Raw genomic sequence first — 21,207 nt, 5'->3', positions numbered from 1 at the left:
TTGTTTGTACCATTGCTAAAGGGTGTCTATAAAGTAACTTAATCCATCAAATAAAAGTATTTCCAAGCCCATATATTTCCCATTCTACCATAACGAACGCCTTTTCGGCATCAAGTGAGATGGCCGCGACCGGAGTCTAATCATTCGCCTAACATTATCAGAGGAGCTGCGGCCCCAAATAAACCCCACCTGATCTATATGTATAAGAGATGTCATAACTTAATCGGTTAGCCAGAATTTTTGACAATTTTTACATCTAGCTGGATCAGGGAAATTGGACGATAACTTTTACACTCGCTTGGATCTTGTCCTTTTTAAGAATCAGACTGATCTGGGCTTGTGTCATGGTTGGAGGAAGCTTTCTATTCTTGAATGATTTCATATAACTTCTAACAAAAGTGGAGCCAGTTCTGTAGCATAAGATCTAAAAAAATTTGCTGCAAAGCCATCTGGCCCCGGAGCCTTGCCAATAGGCAGGGCCTTAATTGCCCCGACAAGCTCCTCTAAGGTTATCTCAGAATCAAGATAATTTTTTTGCTCAGTTGTCAATTTAGGGAGTTGGTTCCACAAAGTTTCTAATTTCTTCATCAGTAGATAAAGATGTTGAACTATAAAGATCAAGATAGAACACTTTAAAGGCATTATTAATATCAATGGCCGAGGTAAAAATTTCATGTGGCAACATCTCTAAACTCACCAGGGCGTGCTCGAAGATGTTTCCAATTGTGCAATCTACAACAGATGAAATGAGGGACTTAGATATATAAAAAAAATCTATTCTAGAATAAATCTTATGGATTGATTAAAAAAAATGTATGGTCCCTACCGGATGGGTTCAAAAGTCTCCAAATATCTGTAAGACCAATATTTTGTACACATCCTGTGAAGTTTCAGTGTTGCTTTAGGGGGCTTACACACTTTTGCTTCACCATGATCAAGGACTGAGTCCATCAAAAGATTAAAGTTCCTACCAATATTATATCATGAGGGGTGCCAGCGGCTTGCAACATCCCTTCAAGATCAATAAAAAAGCCCTGATCATCAACGTTAGGCGTGTAAATATTAGCCAAAAGAATTTTCCCAGAATTCGAATTGTAGATGCTTGCTTATCAATGTAATGACTTCCTCGCTCATACTTTAGCCAGCACTAAAGAAAATATGTCCACCACATATCTTCCCAAATTTTTCAGCTTCCTGCAAGGAAAGATGTGTTTCTTGAAGAAACACTATATCACATTTCTTACGCTTAAGAAAATAAATGACCTTCCTTCTTTTTATGGGGTGCCCCAACCCATTCTCATTCCAAGTGGAGAAAGATAACCCACTCATATTAACATTTGACATTTTGATATAAAAGATTAAATAAATTGTGTGTTAAAACAAGATTATATGGACCACATTCCAACATTAGTGCAACAATCAAACCCCGAACTCATCACCCTAATCGATTGATGTATTACAGTGAGATTCAGCATCACAGACATGTTGGACAGTTGATGCTGGATTTCTTCTCCCGCTGCGCCATCCAAATCGAGTCCCTGGTCAGCAGACCCGTCAGAGGTTTCATCTTGAGCACGTCAAAATCAAGGATTTTTACTTCTTTGCCGTGTTTGCCTCAATGAACAAATATGTAAATATTTGAATATTTGAATATGTAAATATATAATAAAAATACTAGCAAAGTGCGCAGAGCTCGTCGCTCACACGTCTACACCTCATATGGCATCAAGTGACCTCCTTAAACTAGATTTTTTTAACGTTTTCTGTAATCTCTGTCAACCTGACTTCGCGGGCACATGCAAATGAAGGCTACGAGACTGCAAGTCCACATCAAGTGTGCCATTTGGGACAAGTCCATAGACTTCACAGAAAGCTCCCAGTGTGCATTTAGAAAACACTGATAAGTATTGCCTTAAATGAGTATTGATGTATTCACAAGATATAACAATTACAGTATGCCTTCTAATTTATAGAACCAGTGGAGTGAGTTCTGTAATTGCAAATTACATGGAAAAAGACACCTGGGAAATTCATTATAGACAAATATGTAATACGTTTTTTTTTCTTTTTATTTCCTCAAATTTCCTAATAAATTACACTGACACACAGGCATGGTTAGATTCAACGCTCTTTAGCAGACCAATGTGATATATTATGTTTGCCACAATCGCCATGGTAATTAGGCGAATGGACAGAGAACATTAGCTAAGTCAGCCTGACCTCACGATTGAAATGCATCCACATGATTTCTATGAGATTGACCTGACATGGAGCTTTTTAAAATACAGTTTAGCTGCAGCCTGTTGGATAGGAAATGCGTGTATTTGTTGACATTATGCTTTGTTAAAAGATTAGTTTAATGGGATCATTGTAATTTTTCTGCTTAAAATTATTTGTTGCTGGGCACAATATCCACATGTATTTGTTGTGTTAACAGTATTTTAAGCTATCAACCTAGTTTCCAAAGATGGTTCTGATTCATCAAATCATTTATAATGTTCTCGAAGGCATTTGTCCACCCGAAGCCTGACATTTAAGCACATTTGTATCTCTTTTAGATTAAAAGACAATTTCACCAAAAAAATGGCACAAAGGTAAATTACCAAGCACGTAATTGAGAAAGTGAACTTTTCTGGTGATGTAAAAACCTCAATTTGTTTACCAGCAATTTTCCAAAAATAAAAATTAAGTCAGGATTTATTCACCCTCATTTTTATACAAACACGTTAAATGTTTTTTCATATGTTTTTTTCATACGTCGAGGGAACTTGGATATGAATATTAAAAGATAATATCAACAGTTTGTTTTGAAGCTAAATGACAGCAGTCCAGTTTTTGTGCTTGAATATTTTTGCATTCATAATATATATATATGTATGGGACATAGGAGGCATTTGAACAGATACAGATATGGGGTGTCCCCTGAGAGAAAATGTATAAATATGTAAAAGTCTGAATGGACCATTTTAATATTGTCCTTAAAGTGAGAATCTACTAAGTTACAAACAAACAAGCAATTTACATAACAACAGTGAAGCATTAAATACTGTTTGTTTATTAAAATATAAGTAGGCTTTTGTTGCCACCCATGTCATGATGACATGTGTGATTAATTTACACAAAATTAGAACAAAAATTGGTTTGTTTATTATGAAAGGCTCCAAACATGCTGATTAATGAAGCTACATTTAGACTGAAAAAAATTCATAATTATTGTCTAAAGGTGGCACGTTATCTTGTCCTGACACAAACCTGGCTTAGCTGAACTGTCTGAATCACACATCAGAAAGATGATGATAGTTTCACTTTGCTTCGTGTTTGTTTTCTGCAGTGTATTTAAGCGAAATATGTCAGTATGGGTTGTGGTGTCTCTGCTACTGTTTTAAAAAAATAACCGCTCCTGCAACTACATACAGTGAATCAGGCCTTATGTGGTGTATCTACAACGGGGAGAGTGGCAACATGCAGAATACAGGAATAAAAGCACGTTCAGCGCAAGGGAATAATCGCGTAGCGCTGGACATGCCCGCTCCACGTATGTTTAAACATATGCTTACACAATCACTTAGCCATGTGTCATATAACTAGTACAAAGGTTTAGATCTCGGTCCGGACTGAATTGTCCATTTTTAGGTGCTGAGACAAGTAAATTTGTTTCTAGAAGTGCAAATAAACTATTGTCTTAATATGAGGTTGTGGAAACAACAACTGTAATAATAATAATATATTATATATGTATATATAGCTATACAAGATCATAAAATGTTCTTAAATAGTAGTTAGATGAAGAAAGTGTCACACAGCAGGACATTGATGACAGTGCATTTTATTTAAATTACCCACATAACTATGTGTATATTTTTATAAAAAAATTAATGAAAACAAATTTGGCCAGAATATGTACATGTATAAATTTAAACAAGTAGCCTATATATAGATGTAAAAAAATAAAAAATAAATAAACCTCGCAAAGTGTAGATCTTTGCAGATTAATTGCTCATATTTTCCCTCTATGTGAGTTTGTTGCGTCATTATATCTGCAGTGTTTTAATTCCTTCCCCAGATTATTCTTGATAAAAATTGAGAAGACCGATGCTTTGACAAGCGCTGTTTCTGCTATCATTTAACCTGTTGATGCGCAATTGTCCGCACGCGGTAGTGACGTCACTCTGCTTACATTTAATATATTATTTACCATCTATAAATGTAATGAATATTAACAAATGATACATCTTTTCAAAGGTCTAAGGGTTCAACATTGATATCCGATCTCTGTTTCACAATAGCAATGCTCCAGAAACAGCAATTTAGTTATTTATGCCAGAAGTACAAATGAAACCATGCAATATCAAAACAGGACTTCATACCTTTGTGATATATCTGAGAAATAGTGATATATTCTCCATTGTTTACATGAGATCTCACCTGAAAGAATTACCTTTCGTCATCGTTCTTCAAAAAACTATGCAATCTGAGCAGCATTCATGTTGTAAAACTGTATTTTAACTTCTATATTAGAGTCTCATAAACAAAATGAGCCTGTCTCCAAAGTCTGTTTTTAAAAATGCGGCATAGTTTTATTCATAAAAGCCGAGCAGTGCAGTCAGATTATGTGTTGTCTTGAATGGCGGTGCCTTAATTTTACCTTCATTTTACTCTGTACGCTATCAGGTATGAGCATTATACAGCAGGCCACACTTCAACTCCCACTAATTCTTTGCGGTATGATTAAATTATGCAAATTACTATGTACTGCTCATACCTTTATTGTTTGTCGATTTTATTTATGCTGTTGTTTAGGGCTGCAGCTAACGATTATTTTGATAATAGATTAATCTAACGATTATTAGAACGAATATTCAACGTTTATTGCAATGATTAATCATTAGCTCTTAACCGATTATTCTGCTTGTGTCCCAACTTAAAAGGGTGTATTAAATGTGCTTACTAACAATAAAGAGGAAAAAAAATATACGTTGTTTTAATAGAGTTTTACATATTTATATAGGAAAACAAGCCAAAACAAAAACAAATCAAAAACATATATTGTTGCGGTGTATAATGGGGTGAAGACTTCCTCTCTCACCTTTCTGTTCACTTCAACTCTTTAAATCTTTAACTCACAAAAAACAAACTCTCTCACATTAATAAAGCTGCGTATTGCCAATTTTCTTCACGATAAGAAATGCATAGTGACATAAATTATGATTCAATAAGTTGCGAGCCATCGCTTTATAATCTAGCTGCATTGAGCGTGTGACAGAATGTGCATCAGCCGGATTCAGCTTCAATCTCTCCCCCTTAGATCGGGACATTCGCGCAACTCTGTAGAGGTGCTGACCGCACAGAGAAATGCCAGTTTCGGAGTTTGTAGTTATTTACATGATCTGCTTCCGTATTATTTGAACTTTAATAAAGCTATAACGCATGAAATATAACTGCATTTAAGATGTAACTTCGGGGTGTTTCCTTTAAAGACGCACAACATGCAAGTTTTGCTTCAGTGGAGAGGCAGCTCCAGCTCCACTTATTCCACAACAAGAGTGCTTTTGTATTTACTTATTTAGTATTTTTGCATTATTATTCCCTCATACTTTGCGATATACTTCACCTGAAGCTGTTTGGAAAGTTTAGAGTGCATCTGGACTGTGAGCTGTGTAATTCTTCCTCTCCTAAGTTAGGTGCGAGCTGCAGTGCTGCTCTCATCATTCGAGTTTAAAGTGATCTCGTGTTACATTCAATTAGATCAAACGACTATTCGGCAATTTTTGTCGCCAATTTTTTATTGTCAACGTTGTCGATAACTTTGTTTCAGCCCTACTGTTATTGTATTTGTTGTAACTTGCCATTATTTGTCATTTTGTGATCATTCAGAGCTCATCTTATACTTAAAGATACACTATGTAACTTAAATATAAAACATAAAAATGTTATTAATGAGAGAATGCAACAAAAATCCATCTTCCAAACCATGTCTTTACCCAAATACACTTTGATAAACCTGTAATAATGATTTATATTTTCGAGCTGTCGGGACAGATTTCACAGGAAATTGCATACATACATCATTCACCCGTGTGTGTTGACGTCATATCCGCACACAGAGAAAATGAGCTTCGGCTACTGTAGCGCACGTGTGAGAGTAGCTGAAGCTGAAAGTTTGTTGTCACAACAAATGAGAAAAATGTACCATGGATTATTCAAAACGGCAAACCTCCGGGGAATCACTGGTTGTAAAAACAAAGAAACCCTGAATAGAGCAGAGTCTACAAGCAAAAACAGAAAGCGACAGAGTCCGTAATAAAATCTGAATCAACATCAGCTTGGCTTTTCAGAGGTGGCGACAACTCGGAGATCTGAAAGGATTTCAAAGCGACCCATTTATGGCTTTTTCCTTACTCAACAGGTAAGATATTTTATTGATATGGTGTGTAGTTGTGTAATCACTCACACACACACACACACACACACACACACACACACACACGTCTGTGTGTGTGTAGTGAAATCCAATAATTATTCTGTAATCGATGCAGAACATTTCACTTGCTGGCACACGTGTGTATTTTTCTTTATAATGGCAATAATTAATATAAATAAATCCTTTAGTCCTAGGCTTGCCAAGGACATGTGAGTCTTGAAAGAATGTTGACCACTGGTTGGTAACAATGACAATCTATAAATTAGTTTCTACCGTGGTCTATTTGGCTGAATATCCTCCCGCCCCTGACCCCTGGTATAGGGGACTCTCCTCAACCACCACCAGATAATTAAAAGATAATAAGGGACAAGCTGTTAGGGTCTTTCTTATATGTTGGCTTTGTTACTTTATGTACTGTCTCTCCCTACGACATACAGTTGGAAAGACAGATCAAACACTTAAGATTAGAATGGCACATGCTTATTATTTCACGCCGCTGTTGCCATGTGATTGAGAGTGATTTTTGTTTTCCGAGAGGTATAATAAGGTAGCAAGGTCTCACTGACCCCGTCTTTATCATCCTCACTCTAAATTACGCTGTAATCACAATTTATTTCTCACGCTCTTTTCACATCCTCATGAGCTAGATAAAGACACAAAATGAGTGTCACAAAGTCTGATCTATATTTAGTCATCCTTTTCCTCTTTGGGCTTAGTCAGGGTTCCCACAGGCCCCTAAAGTCTTAAAATGTCTTTAATTCAGTTTTCCAAAATGTAAGGTCTTAAAAAGTTTAAAATATCTTTAATGATACAACAAAATTCTTAATTTGAACTTAAAGAGGTCTAAAATTTGATAGCGGAAAGACAGGAATCGTGATATGACCTAATGTTATGATCAAGCTTCAAACGAATATGATTTAATTCAATAAATGCATGCGCTGTGTCCCTCAGAGTTAAAACATGGAACTGTTGTATTTTCTCCAAGCACACAGGGGCTTGTGAGTGTTTTCGGCTGTTGCGGAGCAGTTCACAATCATTAAGCCAAATCGGAAATTTATGAAAAGCGATCATTATAGATCAACAGTTTATGTTGAGATAGTGTTGATGAAATATGACAATGTTTATGTGATGAGGAGGAATGTGCGCCGTGAGGGTGATCAGCGGGAGAGCGAGATAAATGGGAGCCGGAGACGCCAGTTCTCGAGAGAGAGAGAGAGAGAGAGAGAGAGAGACGTATGCAGCCGTGCTGCATGTGTATGTTTTTGTTTTATGTTGTGTTTGATATTAAACTTTACGTTGACTGTTCAGCCAATTCTGCACAACCTCCTTGCCCGACCTTTATCTGTTACAGTTTACTTTTAATGGTTTATTGTAAAATGTAGATTATTGTTGGAGTGCACATTTTATATCCCTTATTTGTTTGAATGACCAGCTGGAAGCAGTGAAGCGCAATTTCAAAGTTAAAGCGACTTAAAAGTTAAAAATTCCATGCTATAAATCAAATCTGCAACCTGCCTGTTTAAGTAAGACTCTGTGATACATGATTTACATTGAGATTGTGTTGGTTTGTTTAGGTATGGGGATATGGTATTCATTTTATTTGTTCAGGTCTTGAAAAAGGTCTTAAAAAGTCTTACATTTCTTAAAAGTCTGCTTTTCCTTCATCATATGGTGCATTTAGTTTATTTCTAAGCCTTAAAATCAAATGGCTTTTAAGATTATGAGATATGTAGATTGAATACTGAGTATCCACATTTTTCTCCAATCCCTTATTCAGTCACCCATTATAAACAGAAATGTGTTAGGCTGAAGATTATATATAGAAAATATGTGCAGAAGAGATGGGGATACTGTTGAGAAGTGTTTATTTATTTTATATTGTATTGCAAGTAACCCCGGTGTTATGAATAGGTATTTTGTAGATCAAGGTAATGATTCTCAGATTGGTGATAACATGACCAAGCACTAATGTGCCACCTTCAGTCAATTTAGCTGTGTTCTGTTTAGCCTCAGTGTGCCAGTTTAAAAATGTCACCTCATAATGTCTGAACATTATGCCTTTGGTTGTTATATGCTGCTCAGGATCTTGAGCATTTCCACAGTACATTATAAAAAATAAATGTAACTTTTTCTGTCATACTAAACCAAAGCATCACCTGAATTTTTTTTTATTAAGGGTTTAATCATTTACATTCATTCCCAGTTTAAGGCTGGGTACTAAAATGTTTTTTATGATTTATTGCAAATTCACTATTGGCAATGATGTCTTTGACTAGACGGTTTCAGATGTATCGACTTCCTAGAAATGTATTGAAGTGATGCAAAAACATGCATGTAATGTGAGTGCATGTGATGTCAACCATAAGGGGCTTTCAGTCTCACGTAGCCTAAAGTTGTGTTTCTTAGGCTTGAAAACTAAACAGATGCGCACAGAACAGGAGTAAAATTATGGGTATCATTAATAAACTACTCGATAGATATTGAACTACTTAGACCTATCTAAATAAGAATAATTTGGTTTGAGTTACTGTAGCCTTACTGCCATTATGCATAATGCAATTTGTGACTGCCATATAAACAAACCAGTGTACTGGAGCCAATTTGAACCAGCCATTTAGGAAGGAGGAAGAGAGAGAGAGAGAGAGAGAAAGAAGATGGAATCGCTCATTGCACACACACACACTGTAATCTCCTTTGTTAACCATATTTTAATTAATTATTTAGGACTATTTAAGTTTTAAACTGCAGGGTCACATTATTTGCAGTTTTCTTTTTTAAGAAATATGTTTAATAAGAACATATCATATTTCTATTGCCATTATAGTTATGGTTATATAGCGTTATACTTTATATGTGCTGCCCTAATTTAAAAGCGCTCTTCCTCAACTGTAAGCCTTTCTACTCGCCACGGGAATTTTCCTTGTTTATTCTGGTGATTGTTTACATTCCTCCACAAGCATGCATGAACGCAGCACTGCAACAGCTGGCTGATCACATCACATCACAGACACGGAGCAACAAAACCTGGGCTCACTTATTATTTTTCTTGGCGATTTTAACAAAGCAATCCTCACTGTCTAGTTCACCTTCTTCCAACCTACAGGCAGACATGTGCATTGCTACTAGGACTAATTTAACATACAGCAATGACAAACTATGGTCTACAGCAAAACTCAACCTGCACATAAGATCTGTAAAGAGGATGTGTGCGGGTCTTCCGGAAACAGAACACAAGGAAAGCACTGGGCCCAGATAGTGTTTCATCCTCTTAACTAAAAGCCTGGCCCCCATCTTCACACAGATCTTCAACACATCACTGGAGCACTGTGGAGTTCCCAGATAGTGGACTTTAGGAGGAACACCCCATTATCGACCCCGCTCACCATTCTAAATGGCAATGTGGCAGCAGTGGAGTCATTCAGGTTCCTGGGCACTACCATCTCACAGAACCTGAAGTGGGAGACCCACATTGACTCCATTGTGAAAAAGACCCAGCAGAGGTTGTACTTTCTTCACCAGCTGAGGAAGTTCAACCTGCCACAGGTTTTGCTGATCCTGTTCTACTCAGCAGTTATTGAGTCTGTCCTCTGCACTTCTATAACTGTCTGGTTTGGTTCAGCATTCAAGTCAGACATCAGAAGACTTCAAAGGATAGTCCAGACTGCTGAACAAATTATTGGTTCTCACCTACCCAACATTCAAGAACTGTACACCCCCAAAGTGTGGAGAACTACCTTTTTGAACTGTTGTCCTTTGATCGGCGCTACAGAGCACAGGGTAGCACAAGAACATTATCTTCCCTCATTCCATTCACCGTATGAACAGTTAAAACTGCCCCAGATACTCTCCATTGTGGCAATACAATCATGTGCATATTCAACTATTCATTCATATTTATATTCCATTTATAGTTATTTGACATATCCTACCTCTTCTGCTCAATACATTAAATAACCTTGCAAATAACTGTACAGTATATTTGTATTTAAAATATTTGAACAACATTATTATTGCTCTTATTCTTTGTCTGAGGTGAGGATGAGCAAGCAATTTTATGTAACAGCGCTATTTTATTATTTTCACTTGTTTCTTTGGGATATTGACCCCGTAATGGGAGTTTATGACTCACGTAATAATACAGAAGCAAAAATGTATGCAGTAAATTTAAAATTGTCATCAGTATCACATTAATCTAAGCTGAAGACATTAGATCAATATTGTTACAACTGTATATTACATTTGTATAAAGCATTTTGCTGGAGCAGACTGCCAGTGTTTGTCAACTACATAAGAAACTTCATCAATATCAGAATTTACTGGAAATGTTTAGTCTTTTGGGGTGAAAAAATCTGGTCTGGTTCTGTTTTGGACTGATATAGCTCTCTCCATGAAGTCCGTCCATCCAGTGTTCTGGCTGTTGCTCTGAAAGTAAACCACTGTCTTAATTCCTACAGATGCATTAGAGAGCTGTGAGAGTTCTCATGGTATCTTCCCATATTTTCTTCATCTGACAGTTGCTGTAATGGAGTGTTTGTCTCTTTCAGAGTCCCCCTGTAATCCACCTCCTGCACACGCTGTCAGACAATGAAGGAGACTGGAGCATTCTCCCTCTATTGCCTTAGTAAGTGCTGTAACTGACATTATACACACTCAACAGGGTGAAATCACAGAGTGTTAAAGGTTATAATGAGAATGACTGATTATTGCTTAATTTTGCCAGAGGTAAATTATGCTTAGTATAAAAAGTATAGATGCTGTTCACATTAAGTTTAAATACTAGAAATACATTTAGCATCTTAATACTAACATCCGATATTTGCATTTTGTGTAATTACATACTGTATACTAGACAATAGTATATAATGCATACACTGAAGAGCCAAAACATTATGACCACCTGCTGTTAGATGCTATTGGTTCTCCACGTGCCGCCAAAACAGCACCGACCCGCCGAGGCATGGACTATACAAGACCCATGAAGGTGTCCTGTGGTATCTGGCACAAGACATTACCACTTCCATCAGGGAATACTATTGCCATGAAGGTGTTTACCTGGTCTGCAACGATGTTTAGGTAGGTGGCACGTGTCAAATTAACGTCCACATGAATGGCGTACCCAGTGTTTCCCAGCAGAACATTGCCTAGAGCATCACACTCCCTCCACCAGCTTGTCGTCTTCCCACAGTGCATTCTGGTGCCATCACTTCATCAGGTAAACATTGCAAATGTACACGGCCATCCACATGATGTAAAAGAAAATGGGACAGGTAACCTTCTTCCACTGCTCCAAGGTCCATTTCCGATGCTTGTGTGGTGATTTACGATTTTAGGTGCTTTCGATGTGAACAGGGGTCATCATGGCCAGTCTGACCGGTCTGCGGTTACGCAGCCCCATACACAACAGGGTGCGAATCACTGTGTGTTGTGGCACATTCACCCCGTAACCTGCAATAACATACCTTCTGTAGTGTCGGACCAGATGGGAAAGCCTTCGCTCCCTCTCCTCGGACCACTGTCGGTAGGTATTCATCACTGCTGACTGGAAGCACCCCACAAGCCTTGCCGTTTCAGAGATGTTTTGACCCAGTCGTCTGGCCATAACAATTTGGCCATTATCAGAGTTGCTCAGGTCTTTACTCTCGCCCATTTCTCCTGCATTCAACACGTTGACTACGAGAACTGATTGTTCGCTTACCATTTAATCTACCCAGACATTGACATGTGGCCTTGTTAGGAGATGATCAATGTTATTCAATTCACCTGTGACTGGCCATTATGTTTTGGCTCATTTGTGTATAAATATATAGCAATTACATGTTTATAAAAGCTTAATAACACACACACATATATATATATATTCATACATTAGTTGTTTAGGCCCATACTATTACTATATTTTATGTGTAGTATTTCTAGGTTACTAATCAAATAAACAAAATGTTTGTTAACTTTGTACAAAAAAATCTGATTTCCATTTGTCCATTAAAGCATACAAAATGCTATTTGGAACATTTTCAGATCATGCTGGATAACATGAATCTGCACAAATTTGTGGAGTTCATGCCTGCTTGAGTGCATGCTGTCATTAAAATAAAAGGGGTCATAACAAATACTGAAGAATGCTGAAATCATGTTATTTATTCAAGTCATCTTTACATTCAAATCGGTATGCTAAAAATATAATGTGTAAATAAACAAAATAATAAAGGCTGTATACTGTAGAAGCAAAGTAGAAGCATTTTCACAAGTGGACGAAGACTTTTGGACCTGACTAGGTTTTCTATATAAAATAATGTCAGTGGTATGTTTTTGTTAAATGGATTGAAGTTTTTTTTACTGGTCTAATTTTCTTTAAAATTGCTGATAAGACACACTGTCCTTTTCTTTAGCTTGTCATCCCAGTTTGGGAAGAACTCTTCGTGGATCATGTTTTTGGAGGAGGACACCAGGGTGAAACTTCAAAAACTTCATCAAGTCCTCAAAACAATGGACTGCAAGAAAGTAAGAACCTTTCATGTGCAATCACTCCATCCAGGCTTTTCCTTTGGCTGCGTTGTTCTCGATCAAATTACACAAGACATTCTCTCAATGTTCTTTTTAATTTTATGCATTTACTTTATTTAAATGCCATGGTATTGGCACACAACGCTGTGTAATATTTTTTATTGAAGAAATTGATTTTGGTACTTGCTTATAACTATGGCAATATGTAAAGAGTTGTTTCTTTATGAAAATAATATAGTTAGTAATGTAAGGATAACAATCTGAGAGAGCAAGATCTTGCTTAGATCACTTGCACTTGTTAGTCCAATACAAAACAAGTCATTGTTTTGGCTTCACAAAACACCAGAATTTCTAACTATAACTCCTCCTAGAGCTTTTAATCTATATCCACCAAACCTGGTACAGACCTTCAGACTGTTCTGAAATAGTATGCTCTAACTTCTCTTACTGATCGGATTTACAGTACACACAACTGACAATAAAAAATCTGAAAAATCCCATAAATGTACATTGGCAGAATGTTCAAACAGGCCAATGGAATGCTTGTTAATTCGAACTCGAACTGCAAAAATTCAAATGAAAACAAACCCACAAAAGCCTTTAATCAAGGTTTTTCTAGCAAGTCAGTCCACTGTCTGCCATATTTGGAGCGCTCTCAGGAGGATATTTCCAGTCATGCCAGTGCAGCTAATATCTACTTGAATGGAGAAATACCAAAATTTCAAAAATGGTTGGTCAAGGTTACGATCAAAGAGCATATTTCAAATCAGCAATAAAATCGGACAAAAATGGAATCATAAATTGTGATCAACACATTTTCCTCGACTTGTATAACTAATGCGCAAGTGTGTTCTAGAGTTGATTGACAGGTGATGTCTGTGTCTAATACGTGATTGGCTCTTTTGTCTGTAAGGCGGGGCTTCCTTTCTACATCCATTGACCGTTGGGCGCTCAGAGCTCCTAGGTCACTTTAATAGAATTGGGCCATCTCTGCTGAATAAATTCTGCTTTAATCTGCTTTTAAGGTGCTGTAAGTGATTTCAGATGTTCTACTTCCATGAGACTGAGCCGGTGGATTATCCACGCCCCCTCTTTCTAAAACCCCAAACTCCAACGATAGCTGAAGGATATTTATTGAGAGCAGAAACGGTTGTTAAAAACAACAGTAGAAAAATAGCGCCCTCAACTGACAACTGTTAAGAACAACATGGCTTTAAATTGCATTATGCCTAAATTATTTGCAGTTACACTACATTACTATGAGAATGTGCAAATATTGACAGATCGAAAGCGTCATTGTCCGTGGACAGCGGACGCATTTTTGTTTGCCGAGTCTAGAGCTGTTACAGAGACCAGTGAGATATCTCAGGGCTTATTTTCTTAGATATCTTATTTCATTAATGTCTTTCAGTAAGAAAATTTTTGCATACATTTCCATAACAAAATCACTTACAGCACTCTCTCTTAAGTTTCTCTCTCTCTCTCTCTCTCTCTCTCTCTCTCTCTCTCTCTCTCTCTCTCTATTCTGTCTAAAAGTTTTATAAGATTGCTACTGTTGCTGGCAGTTTGTTCTACTGTAATGTCTGTGTAACCATAGCAATTCAAAGTTTAAAAGCTAGTTTAAACTTTCAGACAAGGCTTTGTCAATCCAACATAAAATTTTGTCTTGATTAACTTTACTTATTTTGTTAAATTTTATACATTAAAATAGCAGTTCACTGTGTGTGTACATTGGCAGCCTAAAGTTTGGAATAATGTACAGATTTTGCTGTTTCGGAGGGAAATTAGTGCTTTATTCAACTGATCACAAAGTATAGTCAGGACATTACTGATATAAAAAAACAACACCATCACTATTTGAAAAACGCAATTTTTGATTGAATCTAGAAATGCTCCATTTCCAGCAGCCATCACTCCAGCACCTTATCCTTGAGTATATTATGCTAAATTGCTAATTTGGTACTAGAAAATCACACAGCTGAAAGCTATTTGGCTCGTTAAATGAAGCTTAACATTGTCTTTTTTTTGTGTTTTTGAGTTGCCACAGTATGCAATAGACTGGCATGTCTTAAGGCCAATATTAGGTCAAAAATGGCAAAAAAGAATCCGCTTCAGAGCTCAAGAAACTCGTCAGTAAATCATTGTTTTGAGAAATGAAGGCTATACAATGATTAACATGCACTAAGATTTCATACAAAGCTGTACGCTACAGTCTTCAAAGACAAAGGGCAACTGGCTCTAACAAGGACAGAAAGAGATGTGGACCAGATGTACAACTATACTAGAGGATAAGTACATCAGAGTCTCTAGTTTGAGAAATAGACGCCTTACATGTCCTCAGCTGACAGCTTCATTGAATTCTACCCGCTCAAAACCAGTTTCATGTACAACAGTAAAGAGTAGACTCAGGGGCGCAGGCCTTATAGGAAGAATTGCCTAGAAAAAGACACTTTTGAAAAAGAATAACAAAAAGAAAAGGTTATAATGGGCAAAGAACACAGACATTGGACAACAGATAATTGGAAAAGAGTATTATGGATCTTAACCCCATTGAGTTTGGTGGGATAAGCTAGACTAGGTGTGTGAGAAGTGCCTGACAAGACAGTTTCCTTTCCATAAGAGTAAAATCTGTAGATTATTCCAAGCTTTTGGCCACCAGTGTGTATACAATGCATATAGATTTTAAAAATGTTCATTGTTTTTTATGTGCATTTTTTTAAAAGTTGCACTTAACACGAACATGCATTTTAAGTGCGTCGCTGTCCATATTTGAGGTGCTGTTATGTGACAGTGTTGTGTCAGTCATCATTGTAACTTCATTATAAATGTGCATAACTTTGTATATACTTGTAATTTACCTTTAGACAATCACTGCTTTGTTCATCAGATATGTGTTTGCAATGTTTCATTTTCACAAAGTCTGTGGGTTGAGGTGCATTTGCAGGGTTAGTTAAGACATATGTTAATTGACTGATGTTAGCCACAAAGCTCCTGTTAAGGATCCTGTCGATGACAAGCGTGTATTAAATATAATGAGGTTCACCATGTTATCAGCACAGTACAAAGTAGAAAGCTGGAGGCTGAGCACCAATCAAGCAAAGGTTTGCTCTTTGCTCCCCAAAGTGATAATTGCCAATGTTGCACATTGTTGTCAGGCAAGAGCACCCTTGAGTGTCTGAGGGGAAGATGAGGAGAAAAGTGGGAAGACGTTTTGACAAGCTAAGATAGATCATTTTCTCTTAAAAAAAAAACACCTCCATTCCCTCTGAATTTAATTTGAAAAAACAGTCATGCTGCCTTTTTTTAACAACTATGTGGTCATGCACACAAATCCATGTAGGTTATTTATTGATTTAGTCTTAATTATTTTTGCAGTCATTTGTTAATCTATTTTATGAATGTTTTCAAACTATATAATTATACTGTATATTATTATAGGTTACAACAACAACAACTTACATTTATATAGCGCTTTTCTAGACACTCAAAGTGCTTTACAGAGTATAGGGGGAATCTCCTCAACCACCACCAGTGTGCAGCATCCACCTGGATGATGCGACGGCAGCCATAGTGCGCCAGAACGCCCACCACACACCAGCTATTGGTGGAGAGGAGATGCTAGAGTGATGTAGCCAATTCAGGGATGGAGATTATTAGGAGGCCATGATAGATAGGGGCCAATGGGTGAATTTGGCTAGGACACCGGGGTTAAACCCCTACTCTTTACGAGAAAGTGCCCTTAATGACCACAGAGAGTCAGGACCTCGGTTTAACGTCCCATCCGAAAGACGGTGCTTTTTTTTTTTACAGTATAGTGTCTCCGTCACTATACTGGGGCATTAGGACCCACACAGACCATAGGGTGAGCACCCCCTGCTGGCCTCCCTAATACCACTTCCAGCAGCAACCTTGGTTTTCCACAGGAGGTCTCCCATCCAGGTACTGGCCAGGCTCAACCCTGCTTAGCTTTAGTGGCAGGTTAGATAGCCTAATCAAAATATATAGGCTAATTGATTTGATAAGTGGAACTATATAATGCTATTCTATTTACAAACAAAATTCCAAATAAAAGTATCTTGGTCACATTGAATACTACTGCATAAAGTGTAATAATGTCAACATTAACTGTGTAATTTTGTGATTGTCCAGCATAAGTAACAATGCTCGTAACGTTCTCGGACTATTCCAGAGCACCCGTAGATTTACATCGATTTTCAAGTACTAAAGTTTCGATGCTTTTTTTCTGTAATTCTAAGATCATTCATACAATCGTTTTTAAGGTCTACTTAAACTTACAATGCTTTTGGGAACGAGGTCCTGAATATCTTTTTTAAAAGTGTAAACAGTGTCTGGAAAGCTTTTTAACTGACATGATTCATACAGTTTACAAGCAGACAAGGTCAGATTTCAGTATCATTGCATTCAAGCCAAACTCTTTATTTCCATATGCCCAACTGTGCAAGCGTAATGGGTGGCAGCTGTAACAGTGTAATTTAGCCTAAGATGGTCATCACTCAGTATGTGATCTCCACATTGTGTCCTCAGGAGTGGTTTCTTGGCAAGCCACTACACGATGAAGAGTCCACCATCATCCACCATTATGCCTTCTCTGAAAACCCCACAGCCTTCAAGTACCCAGACTTCTCTGCTGGATGGGTGCTCAGCATCCCTCTTGTCAACAGGTTAGAATGAATCTCTCAAGTCACTAGAACGAATGCTCTGAAGTTGAGCTATTTCAATATATGCTTTATATACAGGGTTGGGGAGTAACAGAATACATGTAACAGGATTACGTATTTAAAATACAAAATATTAGTAACTGTATTCCACTACAGTTACAATTGATATTGTTGGTCATCAGTATACAGTTACGTTCAAAACGTATTTTACTGAAGAGATTACTTCACATTATATTGTCATTTGTTTAATTTAATATTTAGTCTATTTAGTTGGAAAGCATTTATTCAAATAAATGATGCGATCCAAAGAGCGTTTAAACAGCTGTGAAACACTTTCTTAAGATAGCAGATAGAGTAGTACGTTTGGAGCAGCAGAAATAGAAATAAACCTTGTGTAAATTGTCAGCTTTATGCTAAGCTAAAATGCTATTTCTGTCCATTTTACTTGCACCTTCTACCAGGCACGACTATAATTTTATAAAGAAAATAGATCATTACCTTTTTTCTCTAGTAAGACATTTGATATTAGGGGGAAAAAAAACACAATATTCTTCATGAAAATGTTTGTATTGTTTTTTGTAAAAATATCTAAGAATCCTTAAAACAAGATACATTTTCTTCATCTTGTTTTAGAAGCAACACTGCATAAGATATTTTGTTTTAACATGTGTATTTTGTCTTACTGTACTGGCAGATTTTTTATATTTAAAACAAATTAAAAAAATCTACCAGTGCTGAAGTAATCCAAAGTATTTAGATTATGTTACTGATTTTGAGGAATCTAATGGATTATGTTACACATTTACATTTTCATAATGTACTCTGTAGTGGAATACATAAAAAAAAATAGTCTTCCCAACCCTGTTTATATGCTTTTACAAAGGATTGTCCCAGTAAATGAATTGTATTTAAAAAATGTATTTGTGTTCTTAGAGTTTCTGAAAGTTTATTTTAAAAAAAATGTAAGTAAGTCTGCTCACAACTTTTTACCTCAGTTGCTATCTGACATAAAATAATATATTCAACAAGAACAATTTTAGATTGTGAGATTAAGAAAAGTTACAGTTACATACCTGAATAGAGTGGTTGGAAGGGAAGGGATGAAAAATATAAGGAATTTATGGCACCAACTGACAAGGGGTCATTTTAGAGGCAACCAAGTTATTAAAAATGTATGGAAAGATTTCATAGATTGACATGCACTAATGAATCTAATCACTTTTTAGTCAAAAACAATGTAGCACATAACATTTTAATTTTTGTAATCAGTGTACATAAATTTATTTCTTTTAAGTACATTACTTGGATTACACATATTTCTAAATACATATTATTTATTTAAAACATGAATTATGTTAATATGAACATCTCTTTGAATTTTTGCCAACTAGTCATTTTATTACAAGCGTATGACTTGCGTGCAACAATGAACAAGGAGGAAATACATACATTATTGTCACATTTTTGAGCAGAAAAATATATATTTTTAGTTTTTTAGCATGTAAAAAAACTAAAGTATTTAGTAATGTGATTACTTTTTAGATGAAGTAATCAATAATGTTATTACAATTTTAGAGATGTAATTAGTCATTTATAGTGGATTACTTACTTTGAGCAATTTACCCTACACTGTTACCATGGAACATGGTAACATACAGTTTTCATGGTACATTTGTTGACATGGAACTTAGTTGTTTTTCATGCTTTTTGTTTGTCTGATTTGAAATGTTATATTTTGGAGAGGTATTTCAGTGTTATTTTTATTTCTTGTTTTTATTTTTGTTCATTCCTTTTGCTGCTCTTTTGCCTTTTAGGTTGGCAAACAAAATTGAACAAGAGCCTTTAAAGTCAGACTTCACCATAGATCTAAAACATGAGGTAAGAATATTCTTCTCCCTTAATCAAGTACCAAATCAGCTCTGGTGATTTGGTACTTTATATTTTAATAAATGGGTGGATGAACTTGATGGTAAGTGTTATGTCATTGCAATGGAATGCTTTACCAAACTTCTTTAATATGTTCTCTCTCTCTCTCTCTCTCTCTCTCTCTCACACACACACACTCTCTCTCTCTCTCTCTCTCTCTCTCTCTCTCTCTCTCTCTCTCTCTCTCTCTCTTTCTTTCCATCAAATTCTTCTCAAAAAAAGATTCATCCCATTCAGTCCATAATCTCTAAAAAAACACATAATCTGTACCTTTTTCAGGATTAGCAATATGTTTTTTCACTGTCACATGTCTCATTTAGTTTGTCCCTCTCCACAGAGCTCCCTGCAGAGTTTAGGTCAGACAGTCTGTTAATGTATTTGGATGAGACTCAAGAATCACATTGTCCTGTTTCGGGGACCTCATTTTATATATAGAAATAAGAACATTCCTCACCTTGCTTTTGGTGAGGATTTTTAATGTACCGTATCATGAAAAATAAATTTATATTTGTTTGCAATAATTTAAAGAATTAATTATTAGCACTTGTGAGCTGCTGTGGTGCCCATGACGGTGATGTGAGTTTGAATTTGGCTCGCAACATTTCCTGATATTTTTTCCCCTTCTCTGCATCATTTCCATTTTCATTTTAATATTTACACAAAAATAAGCTATTAAGCCATTTAAACATTATTAAAAGTCTAATCAAACAGAGAAACTAAATATAAACATACATACAGTAATGAATGAATTGGTATCAATGAATGGTTTACCCAAAAATGAAAATTGTCTCATAATTTACCCTTTTGTCATTCCAAGCCTCTTTGATTTTATTTCTTAAGAACACAAAAGTAGTTTTAATGGATATCACGGTCCATCTTCTCATTACAACGGCAGTGGATAGTGTTTCACTATAAAGCTTATAAAAGGACCCAAAAGTATTATAAAAGCAGTCCATGCAACTCATACCTCATATTCCAAGACTTCTGAAGGTATACAATTCATTTTTTTATTGAAAATCATGACTTCTATTGTTTGTTCATGAGCACTTTGAGAGAATATTAGTAACCTTATTAAAAGTGTTTTATTGTACATGGAGAGGGTCCACTAATGGGGGCTGCCATGTTAGAATCACATGACCAGTCGAATACAATCTCAGTAAACCACCCTATTATTGGAGACTTTTACTAATGGATTAAAGTAATCATGACTGACTGTGAATAGTGAATTTCAACAATGGCAATGACACCTAAAAAGTACTGTGTTTGAATTATGCTGCATACACATCGCTAGATATCAGTGAAAATCCAATATGGCAAACAAAATTATTTTAAATGCATATATCTTCTGAAAACTAATTTTGTCAATGTTTAGAATTACACAAGCATATAGATTACCTTAAAGCTAAGCGATATGGACTCAAAGCAGCAAAATATAACTTTAAGCCCACATGCTTATCTGTCTGCACATGTTTATCTTTATACGTGCAGGTACATCTACAAAATATGTTTTTATCGATCATGTCTGTTTAAACGTGATATTTTTGTTAAGAATTTTTGTGAATGTGTAATCCGTAAGTATGAATGCATTGAATGATCATTAATACCACAACCTGATATTTTAGACCAAGTATTTGTTTCTACTTTCTTGTTTACATTAATAAATTGGCATGAAGCTGT

The 21,207-nt window shown here is 36.1% G+C and overlaps 1 protein-coding gene across 1 annotated transcript in view; it reads left to right on the top strand.

The window, feature by feature from the left end:
* b3glcta (beta 3-glucosyltransferase a) overlaps nt 1-21,207 on the top strand; it is a 106,222-nt gene that overhangs the window by 68,677 nt on the left and 16,338 nt on the right. The window contains exons 5-8 of the mRNA XM_052107451.1: nt 10,966-11,042; nt 12,811-12,922; nt 17,471-17,607; nt 19,419-19,482. Coding sequence (XP_051963411.1) covers nt 10,966-11,042; nt 12,811-12,922; nt 17,471-17,607; nt 19,419-19,482 — 390 coding nt within the window. The remainder of the gene's footprint in view (nt 1-10,965; nt 11,043-12,810; nt 12,923-17,470; nt 17,608-19,418; nt 19,483-21,207) is intronic.

The sequence above is a fragment of the Xyrauchen texanus genome, chromosome 36, assembly GCF_025860055.1.
Source record: "Xyrauchen texanus isolate HMW12.3.18 chromosome 36, RBS_HiC_50CHRs, whole genome shotgun sequence".
NCBI classification, from domain to species: Eukaryota; Metazoa; Chordata; class Actinopteri; order Cypriniformes; family Catostomidae; genus Xyrauchen; species Xyrauchen texanus.
Note: the sequence above shows the minus strand (reverse complement) of the source record. Positions and strands in the feature narration are given on the sequence as shown.